Here is a 19,240-nt window from a genome sequence, read left to right on the forward strand (position 1 = left end):
TCTTGAGGTGAGCTGCGTAATTTATGATATCCGGAGCAAAAACTACTGAGCTCGCAATACAATAGGCCCTATTATTCAAAATAAAAAAAAAAAAAAAAAAAACTTGTATGGGTGGCTTTAAGTTGAGGAAGGGGGATTACCATGGGTAATGTTTCAAAATAATACAATAGTCTGGGTAGAATGGACATCTTCAGTACATTTATTCTGCTTAAAAGGGAGAGAGGGTACTTAGTCCAGCTTTGTAATGATTTATTGATATCTATAATTAGGGGAGGGGGGATTACAGAGTCGAGTAAAGAATAAGTAGGAGTGAGATGGATCCCTAAGTATTTTAAGGAAGTGAAGCAACATTTATAAGGGTAAGATTGTGTGAGTTGAGCTAGAAGGGGTGGAGGAATATGTAAAGATAGGACTTCAGTTTTAGTAGTATTCACTTTGTAACCAGATATGGCACCAAAGGAGGAGAGGAGACTATGTAGTAAGGGAAGAGACAGTAAGGGTTGGGTAATAGTAGAATATCATCTGCAAACAGTGATAATTTGTATTCCCTCTGTCGCATCACCACCCCCCAAATATCCGGATGTAGCCAAATAGACTCAGCTAGGGGCTCAAGGCATAAAATGAAAAGTAATGGGGGTAAAGGGCATCCCTGCTGAGTACTATTATTCATAGGGAAGCAAGGCGACAGAAAGGAGGACATCTGAACTTGGGCCGTGACCTGGGAGTACAAGGCCTCTAACGCATTGACAACCGAAACCAAACCTCAGTAGACTTAAGGACATGTATGGCCAACTCAGCCTATCAAAGGCATTCTGTACATCTAGGCTTAACACAGGGGCTGGATGTAAGGCTCTATTCAAGAGGTCAATCAGGTCTATTGTGTGGCAGGTATTATCTCCCGCGTGCCTTGTTGGGACAAATCCCACCTGATCTCTATTGATCGGTTTTGGAATGTATTTGGACAGTCTGGAGGCTAGGATTTTAGTGAAGATTTTATAATTTGAGTTTAATAAAGCTATGGGTCTACAATGATCAGGGGGGGGGGGAGGGTCTTCCCCAGGCTTAGGAATAACGGAAATATAGGAGTGAGAAAACAGTGTGGAGGTTGGCCCTTAAGGAGAGTGCTATAGAGTGTCAATAATTGGGGGGATAGAATATCTACGAAAGTTTTGTAATAAAGGTAGGGGAGCCCGTCTGGGCCAGGTGGATTATGAAGTGGGAAATCCTTGATTGTGTTGTAAAGTTCCTCTGTAGTTATAGGAGCGTTCAGATCAGTAAGGTCCGAGGAGGATAATGTCGGTAGTCTAAGGCCAGTAAAGAATGCGTCCAACCGCACAATAACATCCCTGGGCTTAGATCCAGACAGAGGTTTAGGGCCCAGGGAGTGATGGGCTCTATCCAGGCACCAGTCCACATCCACTACTGCGGGGGTAAGAGTATTAAAGAGCCCCAGGAGATAAGGGAGCAAAGAGGAGTCACCCACTGTTTTGGGGCTACCACGAAACCTGAGGTTTTGACATCTCTCTCTGTTTTCCAAGTCCTCTTGTTGCAATTGTAACTGGGTGGCAGAGAGTTTGAGGTTATAGTTTTCCTTCTCTATGGCCTGCACATAATTGACCATTTCTTCAAATTTATACTCCAGGGCATCACTAGGTTCCCCAATTTGGTTAATTTCCCCCTGAAGTTCAGTAGAAATGTTGATCCCCTCTGCCACAATGCTCCGGGTGATTTGCTGGAGAAGGAGCTGTAACTTGGCATCCAATTTTGCATCCAGGATATCAGGGATAAGAACCCCCTGAGAAGAGGGAGGAACAGGATCCGGAGCAGGATCTGTGGCGTTAGAGGGGTTGCATGGACCATCCTTCCCCAACAGTGGATCCATAGCGGTGAAGGGGTCCGCGGGAGAACTTGAGGCCGTGGATTGCGGCCTAGTGATGCAGCAGTCCATGCTCGATCCCACTCGCGGCCCAAATAGCGGGTTGTATTTGTGCTGCTGCTGGCCAATCTTTCCCATGTGGTGCCCACGGGATAGCGTCTTCGATCGGGCTTACCCCCGGAGCAAATGTCACCTGTTGTTGCAGAGTGGAGGTCTCGGAGAGCGGACGGAGCCCAGAGCTCACTCAGAGCACGTCTGCCATGCCAGGAAGTCGCGCATGCACCCATAAAACTTTACGGCCTTACTACCAAAAAAGTACTCTATCCCAGTGCCCAGCTCTCTAAAGAGAAGCATTTTCAAGCCAAACCTTGTTTCTTCGGACACGAGGCCCGGGTAACCAATCATTTATCCCATGAAAAGACATCAGGACTGATCCGGTCAGCATGGCTAGCCCCAACAAGGATTGCTTCCAGTGGAGCTCAGCACATCTTTACTCGTGACCAACACCTTAGACACTGGCAAAAAAAATGGAGGACTCCCAATAATGGGATGGGTTATATAGGGGAGTACACACCTTGCCTTAGGGGCCTGCCAATGTCCATCACCTGTTGGTCCGATATATAATCCACACAGTAACTACTATGGCTCTGTGTCCCCTGATGTAAAAATAAATAAATATGAATGCAATCTATACACAGGGGGAGAAACTCTGGGGGAATCTAGGATGGAAAAGGGCTTGGGGGTCCTAGTAGATGATAGGCTCAGCAAAGTCATACAATGCCAAGCTGCTGCTAACAAAGCAAACAGAATATTGGCATGCATTAAAAAGGGGATCAACTCCAGAGATGAAACAATTTTCCTGCTCTACAAGACTCTGGTCTGGCCACACCTAGAGTATATACTGTCCAGTTCAGGGCACCAGTCTTCAAGAAGGATGTACTGGAAATGGAACAAGTACAAAGAAGGGCAACAAAGCCATTACAGGGTCTGGAGGATATTAGTTATGGGGTAAGGTTGCAACCACTGAACTTATTCTCTCTGGAGAAGAGACGCTTGAGAGGGGATATGATTTCAATATACAAATACCGTACTGGTGACCCCACAATAGACATACAACTTTTTCACAGAAGAGTTTAACAAGACTTGTGGCCACTCATTAAAAATTGAAGAAAAGAGGTTTAACCTTAAACTACATAGATGGTTCTTTATTGTAAGAGCGGTAAGGCTGCGGAATTGCCTTCCACAAGCAGTGGTCTCAGCAGGGGGCATTGGTAGCTTCAAGAAACTAATAGATAAGCACCTGAATGACCGCAACATGCAGAGATATACAATGTAATACTGACATATAATCACACACACATAGGTTGAACTTACATAGTTAGTCAGGTTGAAAAAAAAGACACAATTCCATCCAGTTCAAAAAAAATCATATTATATATATATATATATATATATATATATATATATATATATATATATATATATATATATATATATATATATATATATATAAATAATCATATCAGCCCATATACCCAATTCTATACCCACAGTTGATCCAGAGGAAGGCAAAAAAAAAAAAAACAGCAGAGCATGATCCAATTTGCTAAAGCAGGGGGACAAATTCCTACCTGATCCCCCGAGAGGCACTCCGATTTTCCCCGGATCAACCTTACCTATAAATGTTAGTACCCAGTTATACTATGTACACTTAGGAAATAATCCAGGCCTTTCTGAAAGCAATCCACTGAGCTGGCCATAACCACCTCTGCAGGGAGTCTATTCCACATTTTCACAGCTCTTACTGTGAAGAAACCTTTCCGTATTTGGAGATGAAATCTCTTCTCCACTAGACATAAAGAGTGCCCCCTTGTCCTCTTTGTTGACTGTAAAGTGAATAACTCAACACCAAGTTCCCTATATGGACCCCTTATATATTTGTACACGTTGATCATATCCCCTCCTTAATCTCCTGTTATCAAGAGTGAATAAATTCAGTTCCTCTAATCTTTCCTCATAGCTGAGCTCCTCCATGCCTATTATCAGTTTGGTTGCCCTTCTCTGCACTTTCTCCAGTTCACCGATATCCTTTTTGAGAACTGGTGCCCAAAACTGACCTGCATATTCCAGATGAGGTCTTACTAATGATTTGAACAGGGGCAAAATGATATCTCTCTCTCTGGAGTACATACCTCTCTTAATACAGGAAATGACTTTGCTCGCTTTGGAAACAACAGCTTGGCATTGCATGCTATTATTGAGCTTATGATCTACCAAAACCCCCCGATCCTTCTCCACTATGGATTCTCCCAGTTGTACTCCCCATAGCATGTATGATGCATGCATATTCTTAGCCCCCAAGTGCATAACTTTACATTTCTCAACATTAAACCTCATCTGCCACATAGTCGCCCAATTAGACAGAGCATTGAGGTCAGCTTGTAAATTGGAGACATCCTGTAAGGACGTTATTCCACTGCATAGCTTGGTGTCATCTGCAAACATGGAAATGTTACTTTTGATCCCAGACCCAATATCATTTATAAAGATATTAAAAAGTAAGGGTCCCAACATTGAACCTTGGGTTACACCACTGATAACCTTAGACCATTCAGAGTAAGAATCATTAACCACTACTCTCTGAATTCTGTCTTTTAGCCAGTTTTCTATCCATTTACAGACTGATATTTCCAAACCTGTAGACTTTACCTTACACATGAGCCGTGTGTGCGGAACTGTATCGAACGCTTTTGCAAAATCCAAATATATCACGTCCACCGCCACCCCTCTGTCCAAGGTTTTACTTACCACCTCATAAAAAGAAATCAGGTTTGTCTGACAACTTCTGTCTTTCATGAATCCATGCTGTCTGTTGCTCAAAATATTTTTATCCTGCAAGAACTTGTCTATGTAGTCTTTTATTAATCCCTCCAGTATCTTCCCAACTATAGAAGTTAAACTAACGGGTCTATAATTACTTGGTAAAGACTTTGTTCCCTTTTTAAATATAGGCACCACATTGGCCCTGTGCCAATCCAGTGGTACTATTCCTGTCATTAATGAGTCCCTAAAAATTAGATGCAATGGCTTTGAAATTACAGAGCTCAATAATTTTAGGATCTGTGGGTGGATGCCATCAGGTCCAGGTGCTTTACCCACCTTTATTCTGTCCAAATATTTCTGGACCATATCACTTTTGAGCCATTGGGGATTTGGGGCTGCGTCAGTATCACCCCCATTATGGACATGAGCTCCACCATGCTCCTTTGTATACACAGAGCTGAAGAAAGTATTTAATAAGTTAGCCTTCTCTTTGTCCCCAGTCACCCACTCCAGATTATTTTGCAAGGGGCCTACATGCTCAGACTTAACCTTTTTACTATTAATGTATTTGAAGAATTTTTTGGGGTTTGTCCTACTATCTTTTGCAATCTGTCTTTCATTTTGAATTTTTGCATCCTTGATTTCCTTTTTACATATTCTGTTATATTCCTTGTAACATTTAAATGACACGAGCGTTCCTTCATTTTTATATTTTTTTTAAAACCTTTTTTTTAGTTTATAGATTTTTTAACTTTGGCCGTGAGCCACATCGGTTTTATTTTTAACCTTTTAAAAACATATTGCCCATGGGAATATACTTTGCCGTGAGATCACAAATAGTCTTTTTGAATAATTCCCATTTCTGTTCTGTGCCCATTGGTGCCAATATTCTCTCCCAGTCTAAGTCCTGGAGAGCAGCCCTCATCCTTGGAAAGTTTGCTCTCTTGAAATTAAGTGTTTTTATCTTTCCTGTATGTGATTTTTGCTTACAGCTAACATCAAATGAAATCATGTTATGGTCACTGATACCCAGATGTCCCTTTATCTAAACATTAGTAATACGTTCTGCATGGTTTGAGATTACCAGGTCCAACAGAGCATCATTCCTAGTTAGGGCCTCAATAAACTGGACCATAAAATTTTCCTGTAATAGGTTTACAAAGTGCCATTACCCCAGTCAATTTCTGGGTAGTTAAAATCCCCCATTATTATCACTGTCCCAGCCCTTGTAGCCCTTTCTATCTGTGACTTGATGGACTTTTTTTTTCAACCTCACCTGGTATGTAACTGAGCTGCTACGAGACTGTCACTCAGGCATTGGACAGTTTTGCTTTGTTTGTTATGTATATTTACTTATCAATATTATTACCCTTATTTGTGACCCTTTCAGATCTTTATTGGTGTTCTGTTTGATCTCCTCCCCCTCCCCCCTTCTGGTGGCTGCTCCATGCAATCCTCCACAGGCACAATTTGGCCCTATCCCAGCACTATGCGGCCACTCAGCGCTGTATCCTGCTTATCAATTTGCAGGATGTGGCACATGGAGGACCAGCTGGGAGGCACTGTCCTCACGCCTGGCCCCCCTTACGCCACTTGCATCCCACACTGTTATACTATCTACTGCATGGGCATGTCCTTGTGGACTGGGCGCATGCACAGTGACACTGTACACCCGATCTGGATGACGTCATCTTGGGTTCCATGCTGATTGGTTGAGTACAGATGAGACGTGCATACATAGGTATGTTGGCTCGCCGTATTATTGAGTCACACACGCCTGGTGTGTTACTATACAGGAGGCTGCACGTTTTTGAGGGTTCTCCCTGTTAAAGGTAATTCATTTTTATTTTGCTGCATCAAGTCTGGCCCTTTGCTTATTATCTCTACAATATGGTTTCAACAATCCCTCTTTTTACCTTTAGATTACCCAATAGTACACTCAACTGCACTTTTCTCTCTGGGGGGAATCTGTGATCAATGGCCTTTCTTAAATCTGTGGCAATGTTTACTATGAAGGGGATCTGTGCTAGCACTCATTCTTTCCCCTTTTTTTCTATATTTACCTTCTGCCCTATAACTCCTTCCGTTAGACAGTGATTGTGTTTATAAAGGGTGAGTGAGTTATACTTTTTGATTATTCTGCCATTATTTGACCTACTTGGAATTAGGTGTCATAGATCTCAGCTTTCTGATGTGTTTTTATAGTTCACTGTAAGTACTGGTGTTACACCCAATTTGTGTTTTACCCTATGCACTAAAGTACATCTATACACTTTATACTATTTATATTCTTATTATGGTGCACACCCCCATAGTTGTCTGGTTTGCCTTTACTGTCTGTGTGGTTGCCTTGTGGGCTACCCACCACACATGAGAGGGATGGGTGAAATAGATTAATTGTATTCATGATACTATGTTTATGTATTTTTATTTCCTTTATATTCAAATAGTTATTTAAATTCTCCTGAAGTAGCGCAAGGCACATAACATGTAGAGCAAGATACTAAGTTACTGCAATATAACCGTACTCTTGGATTCACTGGTACTATACAGCAAATCTATTTGTCAAATTCCATGTAGTGATAAATTGGTTATATCTAGCTTTATATTCCCTTCATTGGTTCATTTTATCAGTGTGTTTATATACATGGTTTGTCATTTTCTCTAAATAAATTTATATTTTTTTTTTAACCTTTGTGTTGTTGTGCCTAAAAAGCCCAAGCTCTTCTTATCAAATGTCTTACAATTTAAGTGGGATGTGGCACCTTATATCTATACAGTATCCACTAACACTCTGTGTTGATTTCAATCTCCACCTCAATCACTGTGCTTTGTCAAAATCCCCTTTGCGAGGATAAAATGTACTAAACTTAGTGAATGGAGGTGAATTTGCACTGACTAGAATTATCCAATCATGTGTTTTTAATCCCCCTCGTTGCAACGTGATTTTTCACAATGTTTAACCTTATTCAATAATATGTGAACACTTGCTTGCAAAGTGAAAATGCACTTTGGAACTACACATATCTCTTTTAGTTAATCAACCACAGTGGCTTTGACATGTTTTGCAACATTTTACCAACCAAGCAGTCATTCACATGAATGTCTTCTCTGAAGGATACACATATACTTATGCCTCTATTGTTATTAAGCAGCTATCCATTATTAATTGACATTTGAACTACCTCTACTAAACCGAGAAACACCATGTGATTTATAATAAGACAAGTCTGTGGCTCCTACTGTTGATCTCTTTAAACTGAATGTCATAATGTCTGCCAGTTCTTACCTCTCTTAGCAACAAAATGAATGAAGCAAAGTAAAACACGTAAACCATTCCCACAAGCCAGTGAAGAAACATGGTGGTGCCAGGTGCAGATTGGAAGCTAAGTTCTCGGTCTCTCAGTGTGGCATCAAACATTTCCTGAAATACAAAATCCTAAGTAAATACTGTTATGATAAACAAGCTATAAAGTAATAATTAGGCACACAATTTTTTTTAATGTGTTGGAAAACATTGATAGCTATTTCTGAGCCTTCCCAATTACTGACAAAATTTGTTGAAGTTATCATAGAAATAAATGCTGTGCTGTTTATTTTTTCAATGTTCACTCACAGTCTGGAAGAGGTCCACGACACCCTGGGCTCAGAGAAAGTGAGCTGAATGAGACTGACTGTCAGACTAAAAACCTTCTAGTGCCAATAAGTAGAACAAGATTAACTACTTCTGCCCTGAAATGATTTACCCCCTTCCTGACCAGAGCACTTTTTTGAGATTCGGGACTGCGCCACTTTAACTGACAATTGCGCAATCGTGCAATGTTGTACCCAAACAAAATTGACATCCTTTTTTCCCACAAATGGAGCTTACTTGTGGTAGTATTTGACCAAGTTTTGTCACCTCTGCACTAAATTTTTGCACTATACCCAGAAAAAAAAAAAAAAAAAGAGCGTCAATTTTGAAAAAAAAAAAAAAAAACATTTTTTTTTTTTACTTTTTGCTATAATAAATATCCACCAAATATAAACAAAATAAATGCATAAATCTATCCCCTATTTTGTAGACGTTATAACTTTTGCGCAAACCAATCAATACAATTGGTTAGCGCAAAAGTTATAACGTCTACAAAATAGGGGATAGATTTATGGCATTGTTAATATATATATATATATATATATATATATATAGAGAGAGAGAGAGAGATTTTTTTTTTTCCCCTAGTAATGGCGGCAATCAGCGATGTTTATCGTGACGCTGACATTATGGCGGACACATAGGACATTTCTGACACATTTTTGAGACCATTAGCATTAATACAGCGGTTAATGCTATAAAATTGCATTGATTACTGTAAAAATGTCACTAGCAGTGAAGGGGTTAACCACTAAGGATCGGTTAAGTGTCCTGGGGCGTTTCTAACTGTCTGGGGGATGGGCTAGCAGTAACATGACACTGATCGCTGCTCCCGATGACAGGGAGCAGACGATCAGTGACCTGTCACTAGGCAGAACGGGGAGATGCTGTGTTTACATTGGCATCTCCTCGCTCTTTAGTTCCGTGACACAATCACAAGTATTCCCAGAGGCATTGAGTCATCGGACATGGAGCTCGTGGCAGGTGTGCGCATGGTGGAAAATTCAAAGTTACGTTTGGGTATGTTACTTTGCCCAGCTGTGCCATTCTGACGACGTGTATATATATATATATATATATATATATATATATATATATATATATATATATATATATATATATATAGGCAGCAAGCGGTTAAAGGTGAATATTGCATCAGAAGCAGTTTTATTTTTTAATGGGCTATTCATTTGCATCCACAAAAAACAAACAAAAAATATCGCGCTTGGGGCAAAACCTAAAAGCTGCAACTAAAAACCATCAAATATCAATTATGGATCAAATCAGGAAAAACATGTGTAAAGTTGCGCTAAATATATGTGAAATCTATAGTGTAAAAAGTAATGGAATCCAATATAGATTATATATAAAACATGCGTCAAAAAATACACCATATAAGAAATGCAATCAAAAAAGTCCTTATACGAAAAAAATCCTGGTTTGATGAGACCTTCCTGGTTTTGCCAGCATCACTTCCAGACCGGAAAAAAGTTGGACTCTTACCACAATGGATGGACTCCAAACCAACGGAGTCATTAGTGCTGGCAGACAAACCCTCTGCAGGGATCACAGATGCGTACTCCGCTGAGGGTGTGAGCACGTACGGATCTTCTGAAGATTACTGTCACGGGCCAAAAGATTCCAGAACCAGCCAATCGTCCTGCTTTCCTCTCGGTCGACACAAAGCAGATAGGCAGGGTGGCCGTCCAATCACTGTTAATTTCCGGAGTAATGCAAAGCTCTCCGATTAATCTAGGCTTACCTGTAGCTCGAAGTGGTTTGTAAGGGTTTTACAACCACTTTAACACCTGTCTGAGGAGCTGTGTTGCCGTCTTGTTATCTTGGAGGCTAAACAAGATTGCTGTAAGGATTCTGAAAATTTTGCGGCGAAGACCCGACTACAGAACTGTAGGTGCTTTTTTTTTCTTGTTTTTTTGTGCTGAAGATAAGCAGACTTTAATTTACGCTTTGGTTTGAGTGCTGAAGAAAAGCCTTCTTTTGATTTAATTATAAATAAAAGTCTTTTTTAGTTTCACCTTTGACTGGTTTATGCACTTGGTCCCGCGGAGCTAATATCCCCAAACTTTACTATATATATATATATATATATATATATATATATATATATATATATATATATATATATATATATATATATATATATATATTTTTTTTTTTTTTTTTTTTTTTCTGCCAGCAAATACCTTATACAGCCCACTTCCTGTTTCTTGTCTGGTAAAAAACCTAGGCTTATGACATCATGCACAGCTCTCTCTCTCGTGAGTTTGCCAGGAAGGGAGGAGGGCCAATGAGAGCTGCAGACCAGGAGGTGTGGCTCTGTGTGTATGTGTAAATCCAGGAAGTGAACAGGCAGAAACTTCAGCTGCCCACAGTTAAAATTCAGACTCCGTGAAGGGAGATTTCTGCAGCATATTTGGCAAGCACAGAATCACACTATATATAAAATAATATGCAAAGTGGTTGGAGGGAAGCTTCAGAATGGTAAATATATTTTTATTAGAAATTATGTGAGGAAGGAAAAAGAAAGAGAAGATTGCAGTAGTCTAGTAATGTTAAAGGGAAAGGGAGATAGGTTAATGATTAAAAGGATGCTAATTTATAGAAAATAAGGATAACAGTAAATTGTATGAGAAATAAAAAAAAAAAAAAAAAAAGAAATTATGTGAGCAGACTGCAGTTCCTCTTTAAGAATAGGCCAACTAGTCATCTGAGCATTGAGAAATGTCCCAGTATAGCCAGTGTGCATTATGTTCCTCCGTTCTATTTTTAAGGGGAAATGTCAGGTCATTCATCTGTTGAATGTCGTTCACCCTGGCAAACCATTGTAGCACCGTAGGTGAAGATAGCTGTTTACACATGGTGGAGATGCATGTCCTAGCTGCATTCAGCAGATGCTTCAGTAGAGATTTATGATATATCTTACAGGACATCGGGGTCAGGTTTTGGAGCAGTGCCGCCGGGTTATCAAAGAGGAAAACATCTAAGTTTGTAAACAATCTGTAGGACCTGTTGCCAGAATTAGGCAAGACACAGACAATCCCAGATGTGGAGTAGTGTGCCAGTCTAGGAAGCACATCTCCAGCATAACGGGCTATGGCCTGGGAAAGTTGATGCTAGCACGGTCGGAGTCCTGTACCAGCCTAACAAAATGTTAAATGTGATCTCCTGATTTGTTACACAGTGAAGATGTGTGCACAAAGACAAGTAAACAGTTATTTTGGTCCTCCAAAAAACACATTTTAAGATCTCTTCCCCACTCATTCAAATATGGTGGATCGTGTTGGGGGGTGGCTGCAAGTAAAATACCATAGGATTATTATAGAGGTTTACATAATGGCTTGTCTCCTAGACAGAGATCTCCAAGCGAAGTGGGTTATCTGCGGAAACAAACATGGTCTGGGAGGGACCAAAGAAAGTAGGTCAGCTGTAAAATCTTCCACTTGCCTAAAGCCAAGGCATTAAGGGTGGGATATAAGACTGATGGACTGACCCACTCAGAGGGGCCAAGGAAGGTAGAATCTGACAAGAATCAAGTCCAGCTGGAGCTGAAAAGCTTTATCAGAGTGTCATGGTTATGCAGTGATCTTCCTGTGTTTGCTTACCTCCCCTCATGTGTTCAGACTAGAGGCCAGCCACTTCCACCTGGTGGTTTTTATAACCTCTCCTCTAAGCATGGCTCCACCCCAGGCCCTATCAGGGAGCCCTATATTAACCTGTGCACTGCAGGCCATCAGTGATGAATAAACAATTGTGTATTCCTTTGTGTGTTAGCTTCCCGTTACCTGCCGTGTGCGCTTCTACTGGTTTCCGTTACCGACGGAGACTCTTTACCACGTGATCAGCCGTGTCCAATCACGGCTGATCACAGTGTAAATAGGAAGAGCCGGGGATCGGCTTTTCCTCACTCGCGTCTGTCAGACGCGAGTAGAGGAGAGCCGATCGGCTGCTCCTCTAGCGGGGGGTTCTGTGCTGATAGATTATCAGCACAGCCCCCCCCCCCCCCCCCCGAGGATGCCCACACTGGACCACCAGGGATGCCACCAGACCACCAGGGATGTCCAGCAAAGGGTAATCCTCCCTAGACTACCAGGGATGCCAGTCAACACAATGGATGCCAATCAGTGCCCATAATGGATGCCAATCAGTACCCACAATGGGCATCACTGATTGGCATACATTATTGTTTGGCACTGACTGGCATCCATTAGTACAGTATAACACCAATGCCGCCTATGAGTGCCCACCTGTGCCGCCTATCAGTGCCCACCTGTGCCGCCTATCAGTGCCCACCCATGCCCATCTGTGCCGCCTATCCATGCCCATCTGTGCCGCCTATCCATGCCCATCTGTGCCACCTATCCATGCCCATCTGTGCCGCCCATCCATGCCAATCCGTGCCAGATATCAGTGCCAATTTGTGCCACCTATTAGTGTCCATCAGTGCCACCTATCAGTGCTGCCTATCAGTGCCACACATCAGTGCCACATATCAGTGCCACATATCAGTGCCACATATCAGTGTCCATCAATGCCACCTCATCATTGCCACTTCATTGGTGCCCATCAGTGCCACCTTATCAATGCCCATCAGTGTAGCCCCATCAGTGCCCATCAGTGAAGGAGAAAACATACTTGTTTACAAAGTTTTGAAACTGAAACAAAAAAAAAAATGTCAAAATTTTCAGTATTTTTTTATTTGTAGCGCAAAAAATAAAAACTGTAGAGGTGATCAAATACCACCAAAAGAAAGCTCTATTTCTGGGACAAAAATGATAAAAATTTCATTTGGGTACAGTGTAGCATGACCACACAATTGTCATTCAAAAAGTGACAGCGCTGAAAGCTCAAAATTGGTCTGGGCAGGGAGGTGTTTAAGTGCCCTGTATTGAAGTGGTTAAATTAATTTGATGTTGATTTGCCACCCTATAAAAGTTATTTCCCTTATCTAATTCCTGTCTAAATTGTGCTGCCTTAACATCTGCAATGTCTCTAGAAGATGCCCTTTTTTAACAAATGTCACCACCAAGCTTCTAATTCGCTCTCTGGTTATCTCTTGCCTTGGCTACTGCTACTCCCTCTTCATTGGAGTACCTTTACATAGACTGTCCCCCCCATCAGTCTATCATGAATGCTGCTGCAAGACTTGCCTACCTTACCAACCGTTTAGTGTCTTCCACCCCTCACTGGCTTCCACTAACACAACAAATAAAATTCCTATTGAGGAATGCTGAGATTGATCCTGGTGGTGTCCATGGCGAGCAGGGCTCAAGTTTGACTTAAGCTCCCCGCTCCCCCAGACTTGCCGATGTGGCCCTGGACTGGAGCCTCTGGGTATTACACAATGCATCTCTTCTCCCACCCTCCTCCCCCACCCTAACAAAGCATCAACTAAGGTGCAGTGGACAGTGGACTCCTCCCTCTGTCCCTCTCATGTTGGCACATGTTCCCCATGTAGGCCATACATATACAGGTATTGATCCCTATTGCAACCATAAATTGAAGCTCAGGGGCTTCTCCCTAGTGGAGCAGCACCCTGCGTCTAGCCAACAGATATTTTGAATTTTGGCTTGGTTACTACCATTCAGTTATGCTTTATGTATCACTCATAATTTTGTTGTCGTAAATTCCGATCACGTGTGTTGGACAAAATTCCATGCATGCTCAGAAGCGTCCGGTCTTGTAAACGAGCGTTCGTAATGGAGAATTAACATGCATGACGTGGCAAATTAGATAATGTCCAAATTCAGAGCACAATTCTCTACTTCTTTAATGGGATAATAATGAAGCTGCTTTACTGGTGATATTGATGACGTTATTGAAAACTAATTTTCAAAGACTTTTTTTTTTTTTTCCAAGTGATATCAAGAATAATAATAATAGCAAAAAGAAAAGCACATATCAACACTCACCAAACTTCTACTAACACAAAATTAGCAGAAGGGTGGCACTAAAGAGCTGAAAAAACATGTAGTACATCACTACGTTCATAATTGTTGGCCAAATTTTGTGTGACCTTGTGCATGCAAGACAAGTTTGAGCCAACAACCGAACAAAAATCCATGGTTTTGTTGGCGGAAAGTCAGATTGTGTGTACGCAGTGCATTAAGGTGATTTCATATAACGGTTGGGGTCTCTGTTCTCCATGCAAATGTAGCAAGCTGTGGTGGTAACTGAAAAGTCAGGGCACAGGTGATCTTTCTGCAGGACACACCCCACTGGCACTGCAGGATACTCCCCAATCGGTACCTAAATTAACCATTCATCTGTATAGTCAGAGGTTTCTATGTAAATCTCTGACATTCAAGTCTAGGGGGAACGGCTATTGTGATCATTAAATCCTGTCTTTTCCAGCCCACTGGGACCTGGGTGGACCCTCAGCGCTGATGTTTTCTTAAAAAAAAAAAAAAAAAAAAAAAAAGAAGGACTATTGAGGGGAAAATGTTCACATCCATCATCATTTATGCTCCCAATACCAACCAACTTACCTTCATTGATACAGTCATTAAACGAGTCGCAGGGCTTAAGGAGGGTTCACTGATCCTCGGGGGAGACTTTAATATTAGTCCTGACCCTTTACTTGAAGCATCCCATAGGCACCCTTCCCACTCAAATGCCCCATACACACGGGTCAGACATTCCAACTACAAAATCCGTATGATTTTTTTTTTTTTCTGACAGATTTTGTCCCAAACTTGTCTTGCATACACACGGTCGCACATAATCCAATCGTTCAGAATGCGGTGACGTAGCACACGTATGACAGGACTATAAAGAGGGCAGTAGCCAATAGCTTTTCTTTTCAAATATTTTATTAAGGAATCAGGCAGGGTACAGTAAAATAAACTGAACAATTTACGGTTAAAAACAGCAACGAAGGATGATCAGATACGCTGTTACTTAAGCATTGTAAAAGTAGATATCTCGGTACAAACACAAGATTGGCCCCTGCCTCCCACATGCATAGGGTAACAAAGAGTCAAAACAATGGAAGGGGGGACCAGATGAAAATAGGCCAACTAGTGTCGGTAGGGAAAAAAAAAACCCATAGACATTTATGTTCATATCACCATTCCCTACTCAGGGTAGTAGTAAAGAAGAACAGAGTTGCTTAAGGTATTTTACCCAACATAAAAAAAAAAAGAGTAAAAAGAAAAGAAATTACAGGGATAGAAAAGGAGAGGAAAGAGAAGGAGGAAATAGGGTCATAGAGAGAGAGGGAGGAGATGTGATGGAGTAAGGGAAAGGAGGGAGAGAAGGAAAAGCATGGTCGGCGGACCCAGGGGAACCACAGGCCCCAAATCACTGATTATGCTAAGTTAAGGAGCCATAAGGCGTGTGTCAAAGTCCTTAGGTAGGAAATTGTCTACCCATGGTTGCCAAATTTTAGTAAACAGTGGGATTTTGTCTAACGTTACCGCTTCTATTTTTGCATGTATCATCGCTTGTGTAATTCTGTGCTTGGTTTCCGCTACATGTAAGGTAGGTGTCCTCCAGGCTCTCGCTATCGTTTGCTTAGCTGCAGTCAATATTTGGAGGGAAAGTCGAATTTGGGGTTTGGTGAAATTGAGTGGTAGCCAATTCAACAATGCTATTTTAGGATCAGGGTTCACGGGGTGATGAAATAGTGTAGCTAATATTTGAAAGATTAAGGACCAAAAATTTGTTACGATGGGACAGGTCCACCAGATGTGGAGATGAGTACCCCGGTTTTTGCAACCCCTAAAGCAATCGGGCAAATAATTTGGCACATACTTGGCGATTCTAGAGGGGACTAGATACCACCGCATCAGGACCTTATAGTTCGCCTCAGAAGCTACCACATTTTGTGAGGAGTTCTTAGTGTTAGTCCATATAGTGGACCATGACTCTGCGTCAAGATTAAGTGTTAAATCATTGGCCCATGCTTTAGCATAATTCGGAAGGTCTTCAGATGAGGTGGAGAGGTAAGAGTAGAGGTATGAGATGGTGCCCGGGGCATGTGGATCAGAGGAACATATAGACTCAAATTGGGACATAGATCTAAGATTGGGGCCTGTTTTGATATGGGTTTGGAAGAAGTGAGCTATTTGCAAGTAACGGAAGCATTCTTTGTGGGGCAGCTGTGTTTGTGCCTGTAGGTCAGGGAAAGGAATGATAGAGGTTCCTCGGAAAAGATCACATACCCGAGTAAGGCGTGCATGTGACCAGGCTGAAAAGGCGCCTGGCTCCATGCAGGCTGGCATAAAGCTTGGGTGACCTAAAAACGATAATAGGGGGAGATGCAGGGATAAAAATTTAAAAGGAATACATATCTTATGCCAAATTAGCCAATAGCTTTTGTCTCGCAATTTATTCTGAACATGTGTGGTACTTCGTCCATCAGAATTGTCTACACACGATTGGAATTTAAACAAATTTTGTTGTCGGAAAATTTTAGATCCTGCTCTCAAACTTTGTGTCTCGGAAATTCAGACGGAAAAAGTCAGATGGAGCCCACACATGATCAGATTTTCTGACAACAAGATCTGATCGCACATTTTTCGTCGTAAAGTCCGACCATGTGTACAGGGCATTACGCTCTCCTAAAATACTTTCACAAAACCCTTCAGACTCACCTTTTGAGAGGTAGACAATGCTTCACCCCTCGGAAAGCTACTATTGTAAAGTCCACAACATGTATACCTGCATTGACCTCCTTTGTGTAGATCACCCTACCCTTGAGCTTTTGCAGCTGGCATCCATAGAAAATATTACCTTCTCAGACCACACTCTGGTCACAGTTATGCCCTGTACACACACTAGGATTTTCCGACAAAATACATGTTTTTTTTTTCTTTTTTTTCTGATGGATGTTGGCTCAAACTTGTCTTGCATACACACGGTCACACAAATCTTGTCGGAAACATATGTACATAAGCTTCACTCTTCCTCTGGGGAGGTGGTAGCCCAGTCTTCTAAAATTTAGGTTTGAAATTGTCCCCAGATGCTCGGGGAGCCTAGCTGACTAGTATTCATGAATTATTGGCCACTGCTGGCCTCCCTCCCTTGAAAGTTGAACAATGGACCTTAGAGTCCCCTATCATCCTACTGAGATTACATCAACAGTGAAATCCTTGCCTAGTGGGTTCACTAAGGCATATTATAAGGCATTTTGTGCAGTTATTTCAATTCCATATCAGGTGGCAGTACAAATCCCCCAGAGGCAATGTTCAGTGCTTCTGAAGGAAGGTAAATACTCTTACAATTCTGGCAAAAATAAGGGACAAGATGGCTACATAGCTCCTGAACTCTGCACCGATCGGGCACTGTAAATCGCCAGCTAGAGTCTGCTTCTCTGCAGCCCTGCCTAGCTAAAATGGCAGCTGCAAGCACTCGAGACACAGCCTGTGAACAGGACGACTCTATTGTGGACCAGGACCACGCATCCCCCTCCACCATAAACCAAAAGACTGTCACAGCGAGTACACCTCAGCAAGTGGCTCCCTACCCAGCATCCAGGGAATCCTTGATAAGGAGATCAATGGGTGGCCCTGTCCTAACTCCAATGCATGACTTGCAGAAAAGTGCAGATCCATGGGAACAGGAGACCCACAATATCCCTCTCACACCCACTAACTTCCCCACCATGATGATATCATTCTGTAAAATGCTTGCTAGGGGACTGTCCCATGCAGCAGCCCAAATTACTGCATCTATCCACGCTGATCTCCAGCAAATAGGTACACCGATTGAGGTAATATAAAAGAAAGCAGACCAAGCAGTATTCAGAATTAATCAGAATTCGGACAGGATACAGGATCTCCAGGACCAGTTAGAGTCAGCATTTTCCAAAATTGATAACCTCAAAAACAGATCTAGACAGTACAACTTTAGAATCAGGGGCCTCCGAGAATTTGTGAAAGAAGTACACCCGGCAGGCCGAAAATGTATTAAAAGCTGGATTCCAGAAATCCAGAAACCCCAGCCCACTGTTTGGAACTTGATAGGACACACAGAGTTCTACAACCACTGAGATCGGATGGACTTCCTAGGGACATAATAGTAAATCCCCACTTCTACACTGTCAAAGTGATGAAGCTGCCCCACACTTCTGTCAAGGTAGAAATCATGGGCCATCAAGTTCAAATCTGTGCAAACCTGTCACCATATTTGGTTCAAAGCACCGCTCACTAAAACCGCTATTTCAGGTCCACACAAAGATATTACATACAGATGGATTTTCTCTCTTTCCCTGACCTTTTCTTACTCCAACAGGCCCTACAGCTTCTTATTCTTTCCGGAAGGCGACCGCTTGCACCTTCACTTAGGTCTCATTGCCCACAAGATTCTTCAACCATCAACCAATAGAGGGAATATGTCCTCCAAACCACCACCACACCCCCTGTCTCATGTGTGGCAGAAACAACAACCTAAGAGATTAAGTGATGCTCACCCTCCCTGAGAACCTCAATTGGCTCTCTTTGGAACTGATAACCTCACACCTTGAAACCAAGTTTTTTTTTTTTTTTAAGCCATCTGGGTAACCCCCAAGTTCTGGAAGGGGGCCCATAACGGAGATCTGGTTTCCTTAAGGTCTCCCCGTCATCCCATGTTATTTTGTTATGCTAGGCTGTTTCGATAGACTGTCCTCTAAAATTTCCAATAGCCCGCTGACATGAATTTTGTTACGCCATGCAACATTTTTTGTCGACTTTGGCTGAGAAAGAACCCAATGGGCCTTCTCAATTTGTTATAGGGTGCACACCTGTTAGGGAGGCACCCCTGATAACGGTTCTCATTTATTTGTGATGCTGGGCACTGGCAGGTGGGGGGGGGGTGGCTTTTCCTAATTGCAACAACACAGGGCACAAAATCTAAGTATTTTATATTGTTATGGTAAACATTTGTGGGTGGGGCGGCCGTGCACA

The 19,240-nt window shown here is 42.0% G+C and overlaps 1 protein-coding gene across 6 annotated transcripts in view; it reads right to left on the bottom strand.

Annotated features, from left to right (window-relative positions):
* MARCHF6 (membrane associated ring-CH-type finger 6) overlaps window positions 1-19,240 on the bottom strand; it is a 1,566,402-nt gene that overhangs the window by 648,833 nt on the left and 898,329 nt on the right. For all 6 annotated transcript variants that reach the window (XM_077491957.1, XM_077491954.1, XM_077491953.1 and 3 more), the window contains one exon: window positions 7,989-8,123. In XM_077491957.1, coding sequence (XP_077348083.1) covers window positions 7,989-8,123 — 135 coding nt within the window. The remainder of the gene's footprint in view (window positions 1-7,988; window positions 8,124-19,240) is intronic.

The sequence above is a fragment of the Lithobates pipiens genome, unplaced genomic scaffold (assembly GCF_037356315.1).
Source record: "Lithobates pipiens isolate NorthernLeopardFrog02 unplaced genomic scaffold, aLitPip1_a1.2 Scaffold_19, whole genome shotgun sequence".
Lineage (NCBI taxonomy): Eukaryota > Metazoa > Chordata > Amphibia > Anura > Ranidae > Lithobates > Lithobates pipiens.